Source organism: Schistocerca nitens, chromosome 4, assembly GCF_023898315.1.
Source record: "Schistocerca nitens isolate TAMUIC-IGC-003100 chromosome 4, iqSchNite1.1, whole genome shotgun sequence".
Taxonomy (NCBI): Eukaryota; Metazoa; Arthropoda; class Insecta; order Orthoptera; family Acrididae; genus Schistocerca; species Schistocerca nitens.
In genome coordinates, this window is record NC_064617.1 from 918296152 (window position 1) to 918314572 (window position 18421).

An 18421-nucleotide genomic window follows, 5' to 3' on the forward strand; every position below is an offset into this window, starting at 1 on the left:
CCTCCTGAAGTTTGTTTCTGGGCCAGCGTGCCCCCCCCCCCCCCCCCCAATCTTTTCAAAGAGGGCCATCTGTACTAGTTCCTCCTGCTGTGAGGTAATGGCCACCAGTGGATAACCTTCCTGGATAACTGCCATCCTAAAAACTGAGACTGCAGTACTATAGGTCTGTTTCCTTATTTCTTGCCTTAGTTTTTTCTGGACTCGCTTATCCAGGGAGGAGGGAGTCTTTGATTCCTCCCTTATCCGCTTACTACCTGTCTTTGAAGTTGTGGGGGTCTGCGTGTCCCCTTAAACCTGAGACAGTTTTTTCCTGGGACTCTTGGGTTCTAGTCCCTATACTTCCCTCCACTTGTGTTGAGGAAGCCATTCTTTTCCTTCCTTTTCCCTCTGTTCCCTGAGTAGCTTCCTCCTTTGGGCCCCAGACAAGCCTTTGATCTTAATCTGGTCTAGCTTCTTGGTTACAGTTCCCACTTCTGGCTCAGGTCTAGACCCTGATTCAGTAGTGGAAGTGCCTTCCATCGGTTCAGTCCCCAATGTTTGGGTATCTGAGGTCTTTTTCTTTTTCTGTAGTCATGTCCATGTTGGTTCCACGAGATTTGGGCATCTAGAAAGTCCATACCACGAATGCCCCGCACGGTGTAAGGCTAATTACTCAGTGAGGTCGACTGGTAACCCTGAGGCTCTGTTTGCAACACATCTTCCCATGTGCCACGCACCCCTCAGCACGGATCGCATCACACCTTGAGTTGGGTCAGGGAATAGGGTAGGACTAGGAGTGGATAGGGAAGATGGGACGTTGTGGGACACTCTTAGTCTGATCCATCAGCTGAGGCCTTTCCAGCAGTAGGTCCTCTACCTTGGGCATAGCCCTCAGCTTCCCGCGAATACGCAAGCCTCTCCATCCGCACGGACAGTGCTTCGTCAAGGTGGTGTCCCCTGGAGAGGACCAGGAGTCATGATCTACTGAATAGTTATTGAAATTGGAGACTGACTGATTTGCAAATATGCAGTATTAAGCTACTGTTAGCGACTGACTCTGCAACTGCAGCCACAAACTTATGTATTATTTTTACAATTTGATATTGGGTGTAGAATAAATTAACATCTGAATTTTTTGTTCATAAACAGCATCTATTCCATGCTCCTGTATCCACTAAAGAACAATACAGCATGCAAGAAAATTATAACACAGTGCATACATTAAATTCTGCATTTCCATTCTCTTTAGCAACTTTCAGGGCTTCTCTCTGCAACATGGGTCCACACAAAGGTAAGATTTTTGCCCATTCCCATATTATCTCATTAATTTCTTCATTTCTCATCTTCTTCACCTTTCTTTTCATTTTCCCGTTTCCTTTCAGTCATTCATCCCATATCTTATCCTTGTTTCTTAATAAATTTGTGTTTTACCACATTTGAAATGCAACCTTATTTTGCGGACTGAGAGTTTGCCTTTCTTATTTGCTTCAATTACCCTAAGATTTTCATTAAGTATTATCAACACATACTTTTGTTCAAGATCATGTTATCACATAAAGTACTACTAGTCAACTGAAACTAGTAGAAAATAATACGGGTAGTGCATTGTTTTGGAATGCTTGACCTTGCCGGGTAAAGCCATTGCTGAATGGAGCAGTACTCATCTGTTTCATTGTGCAGATTGCAGCACACTGTTCATAGGTGCACAACAATGTTCCATTATGCACCCATGGTCATCAATAGTAATGGAAAACAAGAAACGCTGACAAACAGAGCATTCACGAACGAATTCCTTTGGTGTTCCGACACTGTGCATAACTAGTATGTTGTTTGCATGGAGCAGCATGATTTGAAGCCACACCCGCAGCCCTGTGCTGCGCCAAACATCTTTTCTTGGTTTTGCACCATTTAACAGCATTGTCAGGGCTGAACAGTCTTTGTGCTAAAAGTAGCACTCTAGATTTTCTTTAATTCTTGCCCATTATAGAGATCAAATAAGATCATGGATGGACTAGAACCCACTCTCACTCTATATAGTCGTGAATAACTAATTTACACTGTAATACAGTAGTACTGTATAAGCTCTTATCCACATTATGCAATGAATTATTAATTAAGTCTTAAAATTTTCATTCTGTCTCCATGTTAGATATGTTTTGGTTTTTACAAAAGGTTAGTATACAAAACTGTATTGGATGCATCAGGACTGAAATACTTGTACGGTTTTGGGAAGTTTTCTGAATTATACACGTTCTCCTTTACTGTATATTGTGAAAAGTAATTGTCTTATAACACTTCCTGAGGAGCATGCCCAAAGCTACTTATACGTCTGAAGATTTCTCACTATTCAGAATGACATGCATGTGTCATGTGCTAGAAACTCTTGTATATAATCACATAATTGGTCTGATATTCTGTACCTTCATATTTTGTTCATTGGTTGACAGTGTGGAAATGTCTTTTTGAAGTCAGGAACATGGAATCTACCAACACAGCAGCTACATGGGTGCCAATATCTACTGCTGTCTGTGTCTTGCAGATGAATAGAGCGAGCTGGGTTTCAAACGATTGGTATTTTTGGAACCCATGTTAATTCCTACAGAGGAGATTTTCAGTGCCTAGAAATGTTATAATATGCGAGTGTTAAATGTGTTCCAAAATCCTACAACATGCTGATGTCAGGTTTATAAGCCTATAGTTTTGTATGTCCATTTGATGACTCTTCTTGAAAATGGGAATGACCTGAGCTTTTTTCCAATCATTAGGAATGCTTCACTCTGCTAGAGACGTATGGTACACTGCTACTGGAATAGTGGCAGGTTTTTTTCACATACTCTGTGTAGAATTGAACTTGTATGCCCTCAGATTCAGGAGCCTTTCCCCTATTAAGCGATTTCAGTTGCTTCTCTATCCCTTGATCACTTATTTCAATATTTATTGTTTTGTCATTTGTATGATTATTTAAAAGGGGAACTACACTGTGATATTCTACTGTGAAACAGTTTTGCAAAAAGACATTTTGCATTTTGGCCTTTTTTGTCATCCTGTGTTTCAATTCTCTTATGGTCACCAGATTGTCAGACAGATAGCTTTACTGATTTAATGTAAGACAAGAACTTTTTAGGATTTTCTGTCAAGTCAGTAGATAGAATTTACTTTTGAATTTATAGAACACTACACATATGGCCTTCTTTACACTAATTTTGCCTATGTTTTGTTTTGTTTGTCTGTGGGGCTTTGGCTGAATTTAAACTTGCAGAGAAGCTCTCTCTCTCTCTCTGTCTCTTTAAAAAAAAAAAAAAAGCAGCCTTCTTACATGGTTATCACACCAGGTAGGTGTTTTCCAACCTTTACAATTTTATTCGACACACACTTTTCAAAAGTGTATTGTGTGATGTGCTTGAACTTTGTTGATTGATGTTCAACATTGTTAGTGGTGGATATGAAATTTTCATGTTGATGTGTCGGGTAATCTGAAATCTTGTCACTCTTGCTGAATCGAAAAACCTTCCTTCCTACCTTTCTTTGTCTTCTTATTTACAGGCACATTCATTGATATTCTAATGGCTTTATGGTCATTGATTCACTGTCCTGTGCTAACAATTGAAAAGTTCAAGTCTGTTTGTCACCAGCAGGTCTAAGTAGTTATCTGACAAACTGCTCAAAATAATTTTTGGCTAAGGCACTGAGAACAATTTCACACAATTCTCTGTCCCTACTATTTATAAAATCACTTGAATCTCCGAGTCTATAGCTGCTAAGTTAAAAGCTCCACCTAAAACTATAACACGAGCAGGAAATTTACACAAAATATTCTCCAAGTTTCCCCCTCATATGCTCTGCCACTATTGTTACTGGGGCAAGGGTCTATAGACAAATAAATACTCATGCTTGATCCACCATTAACATTTAATATCTCCACCCATACTATTTTGCATTCTGAATCTATACTACTCTCACTAGATATTATCGTGCAATACAATACAATGCTACTCACCATACAGTGTAGATGCCAACTCACAGGAAGGCACAACCAAAAGACTGTCAGAAAGTTAGCTATCAGCTTTGTCAAAAATAGACAAAACACACACACACACACACACACACACACACACACATCACCAATGTCTATGGTAGCCAGAGCCAGACTGCAAGCAGCAGTGCATTATGGGAGAGGCAACCAGGTGGGGGTTAGGAGGAGGCTGGGACAGGGAGGGTGGGAGGGATAGCAGGGTAGGGGTCGGGGATGGTAAAGTACTGCTGGGAGCATGCAGGGATGAGATGGCGAGTAAGGCAGCTAGGTGCAGCTAGGAGGTAAGACAGAGGGCGAGGAAGAGGGGGAAGGGGTGGGGGTGGGGGGGGGGATAGCGGAAAAGGAGAGAACAGCACCGTACTATCCCCCACCCCCACACTGCTATCCCTCCCCCTGTCCACCTCAGCCTCCTCCTTAACCCCATCCGGTTGCATCTCCCATAATGCATTGCTGCTCGCAGTCTGCCTCCAGCTGCCAGAGACTGTGGTCATGTGTGTGCGTGTGGGTGTGTCTGTTGTCTATTTTTGAGAAAGGTCTTGCTGGCTGAAAGCCAACTTTCCGACAGTCTTTTTATTGTGCCTTTCTACGATTCAGCGTCTCCACTATATAGTGAGTAGCAACTATCCTTTTCATTATATTGTTACATTCCATACCAGATTTTCCATTGTTAGATATTATCATTGTTTTTTGTTGCTATAAACACATATCCACCACCAGTGTTATAAACACATATCCACCACCAGTGTTCAACTTATTTTTGTGATATACATTCCAGTGAGAGTGTAAATTTCATTGCTGTTGACTGCTATCCTGTCTCGACTCACAACACATATTAACATATTATTGGGTTGTGGAGGGGTTTCCCTATTCAAAAAAACCCACGTGTGCACACAACACGTACTCCCCTACCGTGGAAGCTACTTCCTATGTGTAGTGCATGCCGGATGTAATAGGTGCAGGCTCCTACATATCTCCACCTGATAGTGGAGATCAAGAAATTTGCATCAGATTCTGTCTTCCAATAGGTGAGGTAACCTGTGCTGGCTCATATGTATGAGGGTTGTTTCAAAAATAAGGTTCCTACATTTTTTTTTAGACACAAGGAATTTTTTATTTGAAAAAACGATTACACCATTGGAAACATTGATCTTTAAGCTATTTTTCCACATAGTTCCAATTTTATGTCGAGTAATCCACTTTTGAATTCCCACCTCAAAGAACTCTGCCGCCAGCCCGTTGAGAAACTTGGAAACTTCTTGCAACTCCTTGTCCGTCTGGAATCGCAGACCGCCTAGGTGCTCCTTCAATTTCAGAAATAGATGGAAATTGCTGGGTGCCAAATTGGGGATGTAAGGAGGATGGTCAATGACATCCCGGGCAAATTGTCAGTTAACTCCATCGTTTGTTGTGACACATGTGGACGCACATTGTCGTGGTGTAGCCTTACGCCTTTGCTGAGTTTTTGCCTACAACGATTTTGGATTGCCCGTTTGAGCTTTTTCAAGGTCTTGCAATAACCTGTTGAGTTTATGGTGGTCGCTCTATGCATAAAATCAATGAGCAGCAAACCACGCTGGTCCCAAAACACCGATACCATGATTTTTCCTGCTGACAGCTGCTGCTTAAACTTCTTTGTTAGTGGCGATCCGGTCTGTTTCCATTCGTGCAATTGTTGTTTTGTTTCTGGAGTAATATAATGGCACCACGATTCATCCCCCATAACAATGGAATCAAGGAAGTCTTCCTTATTCTTGTCGCATTCACGCCAGAACTTCCGAGCACAGTCAACGTGCTGCTGTTTGTGGACTTCTGGAAGCATGTGCAGCAATCAGCGTGCCCACACATTGTGGTAGCCTAGCTTTTCATCCAATATCCTGTCAATTGAAGCTTCAGAAACCTCAGGAATTTCAGCAGCAAGTTTCCGGATGGTGATTTGCCGATCTTCGAGCAGGATTTGCTCAACTTTCGCCACAACTAAGTCGGAGATCGACGGCCTCCCACTTCGTTGTTCATTGCGGACATCTGTACGGCCGTTGGCAAACTCCCTACACATTTGCAGATGTATTGAATGCTTATACATGTTTCCCGATAAACTTCACTCAATTGCTGATGAATTTCTACAGGTGGTAACTTTCTTGCATGCAAAAATCAGATGACCACACGAATTTCACACCTGGCAGTGACGGTGATGACGGGCTCCATCGCTTATGGCTGTCAGGCCAGTACTGACCATAGCAGAGCCACACTGGTTGTTGGAATTGGTGGTGGTGGATCCAGCAAACATGGTGGTGTTGCCAGATTTCGCATTGCACCATGCACAGTAAGGGCACAGAGTTGGGAACCTTACTTTTGAAACAACTCTCGTACTTTCAGCAGTGGGCAATACTTCAAACCTGTTGTTAGGGCATAAGTGGGCAGCCGTTTGATGAGTATCCACTGTCGTCTCCCATCAAGAGATTTGCAACCCCAGCACTGTTCATCACTCACCATTGGGTACGTGTTGACCAGCAGTGCCATGCGAATCAGAAGATGCAGCAGCATCTTGTGTCCCATGTGATGCAATAGGCTCCAGAGGTGCCAAAGCATTCATCTCTTGTGCCCAACTGCTACTGCAGCCCAGGGCAGCAGCCTGAAGCCTATCAACCATGGCCAATGCAGCTCCCAGCTGTTTACAGGCAGTGGCCAGTTCCCCCTGCATCCATACACAACAGGTGCAGTCCCTATCCATTTCAATCAGTACAGCAATAAGTATGTGACTTGTCAGTGAGTGCAATGTAAGCTCTGCTTTACACTACCTCTGTTCTATTTTACCAAAGAAAGATGCTTGACACAGGATGAATGCACTAAAAGTTATGCAAAAACTTAGAGTAATGGAGTGAACACCAGCCTACACAGTAAAATACAGAAGTGCAATTCACTTCTTTGCAGAATTACATTTGAAAAACAGAATCTAAACTAAATTACTGTGTATTACTTGGATGCTATAGCTACAGGGATGTCCTCACGGCTCAGTGTCACCACTCGTCGCCGTTCATTGATTTCTATTCAGAGCATCACACATTGCTGAACCTGAAGTTAGTGCTACAGTTGGGGGAAAAAAATAAAAATAACAAAAACAATGAAGGCCAGGCAGATCTGCACTGGAGAGAAGGGGATGCCAACTCAACTGCTGGACACATTGCATGACCCATTGAAGAAGCAAGTGTGAAGAGACACTTTACCAACATCATGGGAATTTATAGGGTACATCGAGCAATTACTCCAGCTGACTGTGTAACGGAAAAAGCAAATTGTTTCTTGGCTGTCAAATTCAAGATCCAGACCTACCAGAAGGTGAGACTGTGTGTTCATGTTAGAATGCTGAGAAGCAGTATCTAATGACAAGAATGTGTGAAGTTGGATTGCAACCTCCTCACTTCTTTTACACGCGTAGACTTACTTGATATGGACAGCTGATCTTCTTCTCTGGATAGCCGGCTATGCCAGTCTCCAAAAACTACTTCTCCAAAGAATGATGCTAGTTAAAGGAATATATATGACTCTCTCTCTCTCTCCCTCTACTCATGAAATAAGTAGGTACTTGAAGAATACTTCTGTTGGTGTATTTCAACTTCCATATAGAACAAAATTATCATTTCTCACATAAACATTAGACTTCTTGTAAGTCACCCATGTGACACAAATTAAGATACATTTACCACATAGTTGATTCTACAACCACGGAAATCGTGAACAAGTCATGCCTCTAGCACGTCTGTGTTAAAAGGTACTAAAAATCTTTTTTCAACTCAACTGTTTTTTTTTCATCACTACAATATTCAGAGTTATAAACCAGCACTGAATTACACAGAAGTTCCTTGGGGCTGCCGTGTTCTTTCATTAGAACTTCCTTAGAACTTCCTTGGCGCAACCGACAAGTACTTGTTGGTACCGTTCGACTCCCGTGTCTACAGTCTTCTCACTACCTCACTACACACTTCAGACCTGCACACACACACACACACACACACACACACACACACACACACACACACACACACACACACAGGTGACGTGCAGTAGATAGGCTCTCTCACACTTATATTTAAAATATTGTGTGTTTGAGACAGTAGAAGGCCAAGTGGTTCTAGAATTTACGCGGAAATTCTCAAAATACTACAAGTAATAAATAATATTGAAAAATCAGCTAGTAGAGAGCCCAACAATGAAGGCAATGCAGTACACTCTGGAAATCAACCTTGGGGTAAAAAGTGACATGAGTGGTTTATGGTCAGTGATAGGGTGAAAATGGCAACCACACAAAAATGCAAAACTTATGGATACCAAAAATGATGACCAACACTTCCTTTTGAGCTAAGAATAATTCTCTTGAGCTGGAGTAAGTGAGTAAGCATCTTTGACATGTGCTTGATTGGCCTTTTTCTCCCATCCTCTTAACTTATGAAGCTGAGCCACCCTGATTCCATGTGGTAAATAGGGCTGGTAAGACATAAGACAGGTGACTGACTGGAGGGCTGATTTTAACTTCTGAAAAGCCTGATTTCATTCTTCGGACCAATGAACAGTACTCCTGTATGTTAACAGAGATGGCTGAGTGGTCAGACCATGAAAGTTAGGTGGGGAATAGAGCTCACATAGTAGCTCACGTTTCCTAGAAATACTTGAAGGTCCTTAATGGACTTAGGCACAGGTATATTCTGAATAGCCTCTACATATTCTGTGGTTGAAAGCTGAAAGAAGGCACATTTGGAAAAATTAAACTTAAATCATTTCTAAACAAGGGCTGCAAAAACAAACAGAATGTGCAAATGTGTGTTTGTTTTACAACCAAGTAACTGACACAGCACAGAATGCTGACAAAAGTCCATTCAAGAGACCTTTGGAAAATGGGAGCAGCACCAGTCACCCTAAAGAGCATCCTGTTATGTTGATATAGTCTGAATTGCGTGTTCGGGACTAATATCTTCTGAGTGTCTTGATCAAGAGGCAATTTAAAATATGCTTGTGTGTGGTCTGTTTTGGAGAATAGTTTACCTCCTGAAAGTCTAGAAAAGAGTTCATCCAAATGAGGTAATGGATAAGAATCAATTTCCATGTGAGTGTTAATGATTTTCTTAAAGTCTCCACAAGATCCGAGGGAGCCCCCAAATTTCTTGACCACCACTAATGGTGAATCCCACTGACTGTAGGAATCTGAGTACAGAACTTGTTGTCCACTTCAGTCTTAACCTCATCCTTAATAGCCAACAGAATCAGGATTTGCAAAATATTGAATTTGTTGTCTGTCTTGAGACAGCATGAGCTGGAAAGTTGACTGCTTTCCACAGGCCTTGTTCACACAATGGTGCAAATTGTGTATGAAGTGCATCAGTGGCAGCACAAGTTACCGACAAGCTGAGGATGCATTGTATGATGAAAGGAAAATCCAAAAGTGAAATATACATCAAGGCCAAATATATACTCAAGCGACAAATCCAGCACAACAATAAGTGACTGGTAGTTGTACATGACATAAAAGAGGCATCTTTTGGTGGCTTGTACGTACACAACTTTTATTATGCTGTACAGAGAGAGGGAGCACCCATACTAAAGTACATAGCCTGCTTTACTACTGAAACTGACATGCTAGTAACAAAAAGACAAGTCATGGGCAAAAACTTTTACACAGTGTCAACACTGATCTACATCAGAAATGTTACTTATTAGCATTGATCAGGTTTGCTGCTATGTGCCAGCATGTGTCACTGCATAATTTTGCAATTTGACCTTACTGTGAATACTTGTCCTCATAATGTGACCATTCCTGCTTAGGATGTAATGTGACCACTCCTATCTGGGATATAAGAAAAAAACAATTCAGACAATTGGTAAACAACATGTATCACCTCGAATGACGCCTAACACTAGTGCAGAATTGCAGAGAATGTGGGTGGTCGGCTGCCACAGCATGAGACTTGTTTGCCACTTGTAAAGTCAATTACAAAAACACGTTGCACTGTTTCCCTACAGAGTCTGCATGTAGACATATTGTGAGAGTAAATTTGACATTGGTGCATGATACAGTGTGAATTCTGTATGATCACATTAGTGGTTACAAGTGGCTCACATGTGGGCTGGTGAATTGGTTTGCATGCTACATCTGTTGTGACGTTTTACATAGATATTATCTGAATTGTACTTGAAATTAGCTGGTAGCAGTTAAAATTTGAAATTTTTGCAGCCCATACAGCAATATTTCATTTTAAAAATACTGGGTCTGGCATTAGTCACTCAACAGCTGTGCATTTCGGTTCATGGTCATGTTTTAGCTAAATAATTAAGTAATAATCCCTATATTGAAAACTGTGAAATCTCTGCACGGTGAAATTTGATTTAAGAGTTAAGGCAGAACTGGTTTGTTATTAACAAATAACAACCTGAGCCTTGGCATCAGTTGTGCATTTATTGTGAGTGTGGAAAGTAAAGGAACAAAAAATTGTCTACAGAACAATGAGTGTTTGCTTTGCAGATATGGTGAAAATTTGGTTGAAATTATGAAGATGTAAGACAATAATTAATTGAAAAATTCTTGCATACACAGTCACCATTCAGGCAAACTATCTAAAAATTAAATTGAAGGTTCTAGGTGAAAGGTTCTATAGCTGGCTTACGACACAGTGGCTGCCCAAAGTAGCAACGATTAAAGAAAATCTTCAGCTTGTTGCACAGGCATTTGTTCAGTCATCCAAGAAATCTGCAAAAAGAGCTTCTAAGGAACTACAGTTGTTAAAAACACTACATCTGAAGCCTTATATATCTACCTTACTACACATTGTAAATGAGGATGATCCAGATCAAAGCCATGAATTCTGTAAGTGGTGTGTGATCCACAGTGAAAGTGATCCTAACTTTTACAAAACAATCCTGTGGTCTAAAGAAGCAAATGTTAAATTAAATGGAAGAGTTAACAGATTCAGCTGCCTGAAAATCCTTGATTTGTTGTTGAGGAGGAGTTAAATGTTCTTGGAGTTTTTGTTTGAAATGTGTAACAAAGAAATGGCAAGCCCATACTTTTTCAGTGGAACCATGACCACAGAAAAAGTATGTTGATTTGTTAAGAGAAGTTATTTAATTACACAGTACCCATGTACTTGAGGCTGTACAAAACAATCTCATTTGGCAACAAGACAGCACTCCACCATGCAAGGGGTTACAACTCTTTGTGTTTTTGACTGACGGTTTTTTAAGAATAGGTGGGAAGGCAGGGTAAAATCAGTTGGCCTCCAAGCTTGCTGGACCTCACTCCTTGTTATTTTCAATATGGCAGATACTGAAAGGTAATGTTTTCACTACAAAACTATTCAACTTACAGTATGTAGAGATTTTGATTGAACAAGAATATGACAACTTTTTGATAATAATGAGGAGTTATGTGACATTAAATCAGTGTTTAAATGGTGTGTTAAATGTCTAGATAACAATGGGGGAAACTTTGAACACTTTTAATAGGACAAATTACTTTGTGTGAACCACAATGTACAGCATTTTTGGTTAACTGACTTTTGCTGCACCCTGTATATCGAGGCTGTGGACCCATACGAAACAAAATTAAGTATAAGTAATAAATTAAAAAAATACATATATACTTCTCAGTATTCTTGTGCCTCATGAAATGACTGAAATGTTGTGATAGCTGGCACATAACATTTGTGGATTTTGGCGAAGGAGATCACGCGTGGTTAAGCAGAATGTTTTGCGTGAAACCCAGTCGTGAGGTCTAATTTCCTGAACAATCTGCAGCTTATATGGATGAAAATGGAGATCTTCGTGCAATATTCTCCTGAATGAGCGATCAGACATAAGCACAGTTTGCGCATGATAACAAGCAGATCTTTTTGGGCTTTGAAATAGTGCTGCATGAACATTTTCCACGGCTTCTGGTTCCACACAGTTATTTCACTTCTTCCCGGTTTGCCATTGCAAACAGAACCTGTTGTTCGAAATGGCACCTACCCACATCACAATGGTCCGTCCATCTGGAACTTTCCCATGATGTCCCAAGTTGAAATGTTGCCCAAATAGACGCTGGGTAGCAATACAGAGTCATTATTCTTTAAATAACTTTCAGCAGGAAAGGCACGATGCTGTGCACTTCACTGCTCCATATCACTGTCACTCTCAAAATGGCAGCTCATTAGTAAATGAATGCGGCACGAGCTGGTGCACGTTCCTGCAGTACGTCATTGTACTACGCAAGTGAAATTACACTTTGAACGCTGCCACACCCTGTATGATATTGACTAAGTAGAAAGAAAAGCTAACACTCCTCTTACACATTATTTATCTTCATCTGCAGTACTAATGCACAAACAGAAATTAACTGCCATTTTACTGTGTTTATTTATCTTTTGTGCATTAGATACTCATCCCAGAAGCCTGAAAACTTATGCCATGTGGAACAGATTGTCCAACAGATGCAAAAGCCCAAATAATTGTTTCTGATTTCATTGGGTCATCAGAAAAATCAGTTATTGATAAACTGAACACTTCTAACTGAGTTTTTAACTTACTGAATGATAATAGTGTCTTATTGTTAACTTCTCCATCTGTAATGTCCAAATCATTTATAGAATTTTAAACTGAATATTTTCCTTTTATAAATTACAGAAATGCTGAAAATAAGTGTGTGTGATTTATTTATTTATTTTTTTTAATGGACTGTTGTTACTTATTGCCTGTGTGCAGTATCTTCAGAAAAAAATTGTGAATTTATGAATTCTTAAATGTGCATGGATCACATCGGTTCCTTAGTTTAAGCTGAATAATCTTCTATCACATCTTCTTAGAGAGGAATAGAAAGTATTGAGGCATTGGTCTGTTTCAGGTTGTTATGATGGTAACATTTACGCTGTTGACATTATACAGGGCAGCCTGATTTGGGTATTCTCTGCTGGTGACAAGGTGAAAGGTGGTCCTGTTCTATGTTGTCACCAAACAGCCATTGTTGTTGGGTGCTACAACCACAAATTATATTGTATTAAGGTGCAGGTAAGGACATCTTACGAGACCATTGTGTAGATTGTCTTCTCTTGGCACTGACTAAGCAAATAATTGTTTAGTATGGAAATGAAGCTCAGGGCCTAATTTTTGTGATTCAATTTAGCACTTTTTCTGCTTTCATAGATGTTGCATAGCTTTTAAAAAGATTAAAATTTGCTTCTGGCAATATTAAACAGCATATTATGCATTTGATAGTTGAACTCTGTGCCCTAGGTGGAAACATAAATAGACTTTTTCTATAGATCCAGTATAATCCTCAAGGTAGCATAAAAGCAAAAATGCATAATATGAATGTACAGGAGAACAGATATGTCATGGTTCCTTTCACAGATCATAAGTAAAATGATCTTCAGGGATATGGAATGTGTAAAAAATGTAAAACATATTTTCATTTAAAAAATAATATATTTAAGTTGTCACAAACATGTGAATGTATTAACACTGAAGTGCATTAGATAATACGAAGGGACTTCAAAAAGTAATTTACTTATTATTGTTATGGGCCAAGTAACTTCTTTTGAATGCTGAACTACACTTCAAAGTGATAGAGATATGTGACACTATTATTCAACATAGTCACGAAACCTCTGTAAACAACGGTCAGAACATTCTACCAAGCACTCAATTCTTCGAGTATAGAAATCTGCTCCTTGGTCATGCTCTGTTTGACAACTGCTATGTGAACATCCTCATCACTGGAAAATCTGTGATTTCTGTGAATCTGTTCCTCGATTGCTTGGGCGTTATCTGTGGTCGATGTTGATCACTTTCCTTGTTTATCAGAACCACCTATGTTTGTGTGGCCTTGGTCAATCTGTAGGCAATATTTCACTATGGTTGGACACAACATTCCATTTGGTCCATATACCATCAGAATGTCATGGTTAATCTGTGTGTCATTTAGACGTTTTGCCCAAAAGAATAGTACTGTCCCATGTACTTCAAATTTGAAATACTTTTCCAGTTGCCATGCCATTTAATTCCCACACTGTGGTGCGCCTGATATCTGTAGTGCAGCAGAACTGTCTCTGCAGGAAATCCGGGACGTGTACTCTCTTCCGATAAAGTGCCGTTCTTGTTGTGCAACGGTCTTCAAGTGAGACAAAATGTGTAACTTACTTCATGAAATTTCCTCTTAGACAATTTTAGCTCCATCAACCAGAAAACAGTTACAACACTTACACAGTGTGTTACTGCACTGAAGGTGTGCACAAGTTGGATTTTAGATAACACTCACATAATTTGATATTATTGTTAATATATGTATTATTTGTTCTATTAAGATATACTTTAACAAGATGGATTTATTATGTAATCGAGATGATATATTTAGTGTTGAAGTGAAACACTCCATAGAGCACTCGCACTGCCTCAGTTCTGTTAGGCTTATCTAGGTATGTGAAGCTTTTCTTGGTTGGTCCACTATTTTCTTCATTTGTGATGGAACAACCATGTGTTCTACAAAATCAAAAATTTTAAAACTCTTAGACTTTTGTTGGTTAACAGAGTGTACCAACACTCATCCCATAAAGAAAACATGATTGATATGAGCTTCTAAGGAGTCTTTAGTAAACAGGTACTGTAAGAAAACACAGTTTTATGTTCACTATAGTCCCAGGTGGCATCTGAGGGTGTGTTCCTCTTCTTCATACACACATGGTTGTAAATGGGAAAGTGGGATATTTGAAATGAGTAAAATGGCCTTGGACCAGGAGCTTGCATGTGGAAACAGCTGGTTCCATACTGGCAAACATCCTTATGGAGGAGTGATAAATTGGTTAAATATCCAATTATTATGGAGTTATATCACACACTGAATTTCAGTGGATCATAGGTTCTGATTAAATGTAAAGAAGTTGACTTTATTCACCAAAATGTCTGTTCTTCTTATTAAGTACCATTGTGGGCTGTTTGAAGTGTCAAATGTTTGTCCATACCATACTAGCATGAAGTAAGTTATACCGAGACCAGTAAAACTTACTTACAGATTGATGAAATTCCCCCTCCTCTTCCCACCTTTGCATAAGTTTTATTTTAACCCTATAAAAATGATTCCAAAGGCGGACATGTACATGCAGATGCCCCACATTATACATACATATGAATTACAGTTCATTAAGAAGCCCGCTGATTTCAGAAGAGCAAAATTCGAGAACTGAAGCAGGAAGTCTACCTCAAAGAACAACATGTCACTAATAACTTAAAGATAACCCATTGTGTTCCCTTTTCCCCATCTAGGGGTTGTTTCTGTTTCTACAGAAGAAAAAATATATTGAAACATACAAAATACAGGATGAGTCAAAATTATTGAACATTGCTTGAGAGAAAGCATTTACTCAGGGTTTTCGTTATACAGAATCGCAACCTGACCACCAGCATAGTTTATGCACTCAGACCAGCATTCAACAGTACAATTTAGTGCTGGAACACACCTTGCTGGGGAAATGTTGGATATCACACTTTGTATCATGTCCTAGAGTTCTACGAGGTCTCTTATTATTGTTCTATACATGTGCTCCTTTATCACACCCAATAATGGGAGCTCACAGGGTGTGAGATCCAGAGGTAGAGGAGGCCATAACAATGGTCCATCATGACCATCCAATGGTTTGGGAATGTCTGATCAAGGTAAGCATGAATGGAACTAGCAAAATGGGGTGGTGCACCATCATGTTGAAAATACCCTTCTCATCTAAGTTGTAGAGGTGGCAGGAGGGGGGGGGGGCATGTTATCAATGGCAAACTATTTTGGCATTTGCAAGTATCCAAGTGCATTCACCATTGTGGTTGTAAATAAAAATAGGCCAAATACACCAGTAGAGTCACAGCACACCCCATAATCACGTTTATGCTCATGATCGATATGTGGAGTTTCAGTACCCCAGAAAATTGCGTAACGATGATTAACGTGACCACTGGTGTGAAAAGTAGCTTGATCACAGAAAATCATATGTCTAACAATGCCTGGCTGCACCCATGTCATTCTATCAGAATCTCACAGCAGTTTATCTGTTTCTGCCAAGTAGTCAAACCTTGAATGATTTTTAGGTGATATGGTAGCATGCCAAGGTCCTTGATTAGATTTAGTTCACTGTCCCCTGTGGATTCCCTGTTTCCAGACTGTAGTGTACCTCAACAATTTTGATAGACTCTGTAGTATGGCCTCCTGCACTGTAGCAATGTTGACTTCACTTCTGCCAGTTCAGGGGCGCGTCACATTTCTATTTTAATTCTCTGCTACTGATCAAGTTGCCACAAACTTCTAGTAATGTGATAAATTGTTTAACGATTTGGTGGCTGTCTGCTGGAAATCATTCTGCAAACCTTCAATGCACTTCTGTTGCCGACTGCACAACTTCCAAGCTTGCAACCACTCTTCTCTGCTCCAGCGTGAATTTGTCAGCCGTGGGTACCAACAACCTGGAATAGAAAATGACGCAAAACTAAGATTGTTCACATGATTTCGACTCACCCTATATAAATGACCTACTAGGCAGCAGAGTATTTGTCTGCTGCTAAATGTTGCTTAAAATAATCATAAAAGCCTTGAGTAGTACAAAAGTAAGTGTATGAGGTTATGAGGTGTCTTTAGCAGAACAGAAATTATCCTATTTAAGTGTCTCCCCTGTCCATGGGTTCCAGATGCATCTGAAAAAACATAAGTCTTTGTGCAAGGTAAGACCATCCTGTGTCTGTTAATGGAGAAATCGTATTAACCTCTTGGCATTCACATTTTGAGAGGCCACATTCCCCACCAAAAGGATGCATTAGAGATAGTGGGTTGAACATAAGGATGGCTATGATTTTAAATAACACATCCAATGCCTCTCCTACTTTTTGTACCATCAATTTAAAGGTAGTTGCTGTGACAGTATGTACCCCTTTCATTTCCTTACCTTCTCATGGGACTTTTGATCAGGAGACTCTTGTCGAAGTTACTGATCAACTACCATGTGTTTGCCCCTTAGTGGACCTATCATTAGACAGTGCTCATTGGAGCTCAAATCGAATGTTCTCTAAGAGTAAAGTAGTTTAAAATCCCTTCTACTTCAGAAGATCTATGAATTTTGAATAAAAATTACATATTTCAGCACTGCACCAAAGCCTTTCTTTTACATTTACTTGTCCAATTGCTGTCATTGCTCAACTGATATTACTCTATGTAAAGTCAGTTAAGATATCCACTCTAATGACCTCATCTCATCATAGAAAGTAGGCTGCCGAGTTCAACAAAACTGATTGGGCACAACACAATCTGTTGAATATGTTTAAAATAGGCTAAGTTTCCAGAATTTTCATGTATCTGCTGAGGTTGTTCTGAAAGCTCACAAGAAATCTTAAGAAGCAATCTGTTACTTGATTTGGTGAGCACTGTCATTCTGCTGTCAAAGGCAGGCAAGCAGCACATCTTGGAGGAGCATTTGAAGTGAATCCAAGAAGTGTCAGTAGAAATTCAATAAGAGAGAAATAAACTCTTAGTGAAGCTTTCTGAAATCAGTGAAATGGTGGTATGTAGTCAGGAGTGAACAAGGGTGACCTATGTCAGAGGTATTAAAAGAATTTGACAAAAATAAAGTAAAGTGATTATCCAGCTAATATGGCATCCTGATCCGAGCTTCCAGAGTTGGTGGTCACGTATGTGTGAGGTGTGCTTGCCTGTGTGAATGAATATGAATGTGTGTGTGTGTGTGTGTGTGTGTGTGTGTGTGTGTGTGTGTGTCCCTCTTTCTCCTCCTGATTAAGGCTGTGGACTGTCTGCAACTTAACATGTCATCTTTATTGGTAAGAAGCAATCTGTCTTTTCCTTATACTGTTAATATGGTATAAAATAATAATAATAATAATAATAATAATAATAATTATTATTATTATTATTATTATTTCATGTGGCTCAATGGCTTGGTGCAAGACTCCAATTGGACACCACTTTGGCAGTTAGTATGCCTCTAGCCTACAAAAGTTTTCCAACTCGGAAAGTGGATCTTCAGTTTAACATGGAATTCAAACCACAGGTTCTTTCTGACAACTCCTCACATCATTGAGAGGTGAGCACTAGGTTGAAACAGAAACAGAAAAATCCTTGGTCTGATTGGAATTCAATCCCATGACCTCTCGGTCTCCATGCATGCGCTTTACTGCTAGACCACCAGGTCCAACATACCGATGCTGAATGATATTTATAGTCTTTCTTTGAAGAAACTGTTCCAATTCTAAGAGCATTTGGTGAAAGGCAGTGGGCCATTTAGGCAATGCATACCTCAAATTCTGAGATTTTGGAGGCTCAGATAAGATATATCCCTACATTCACCATCCAATCTTGGATATTGCCTGCCATATGAATGAGGGCATTCCATTTTGGATGATGTAATC

The 18421-nt window shown here is 39.9% G+C and overlaps 1 protein-coding gene across 3 annotated transcripts in view; it reads left to right on the forward strand.

Annotated features, from left to right (window-relative positions):
* The window catches only part of LOC126253525 (beta-alanine-activating enzyme), a 186295-nt gene that overhangs the window by 155571 nt on the left and 12303 nt on the right, over positions 1-18421 (forward strand). For all 3 annotated transcript variants that reach the window (XM_049954905.1, XM_049954904.1, XM_049954902.1), the window contains exon 11: positions 12876-13039. In XM_049954905.1, coding sequence (XP_049810862.1) covers positions 12876-13039 — 164 coding nt within the window. The remainder of the gene's footprint in view (positions 1-12875; positions 13040-18421) is intronic.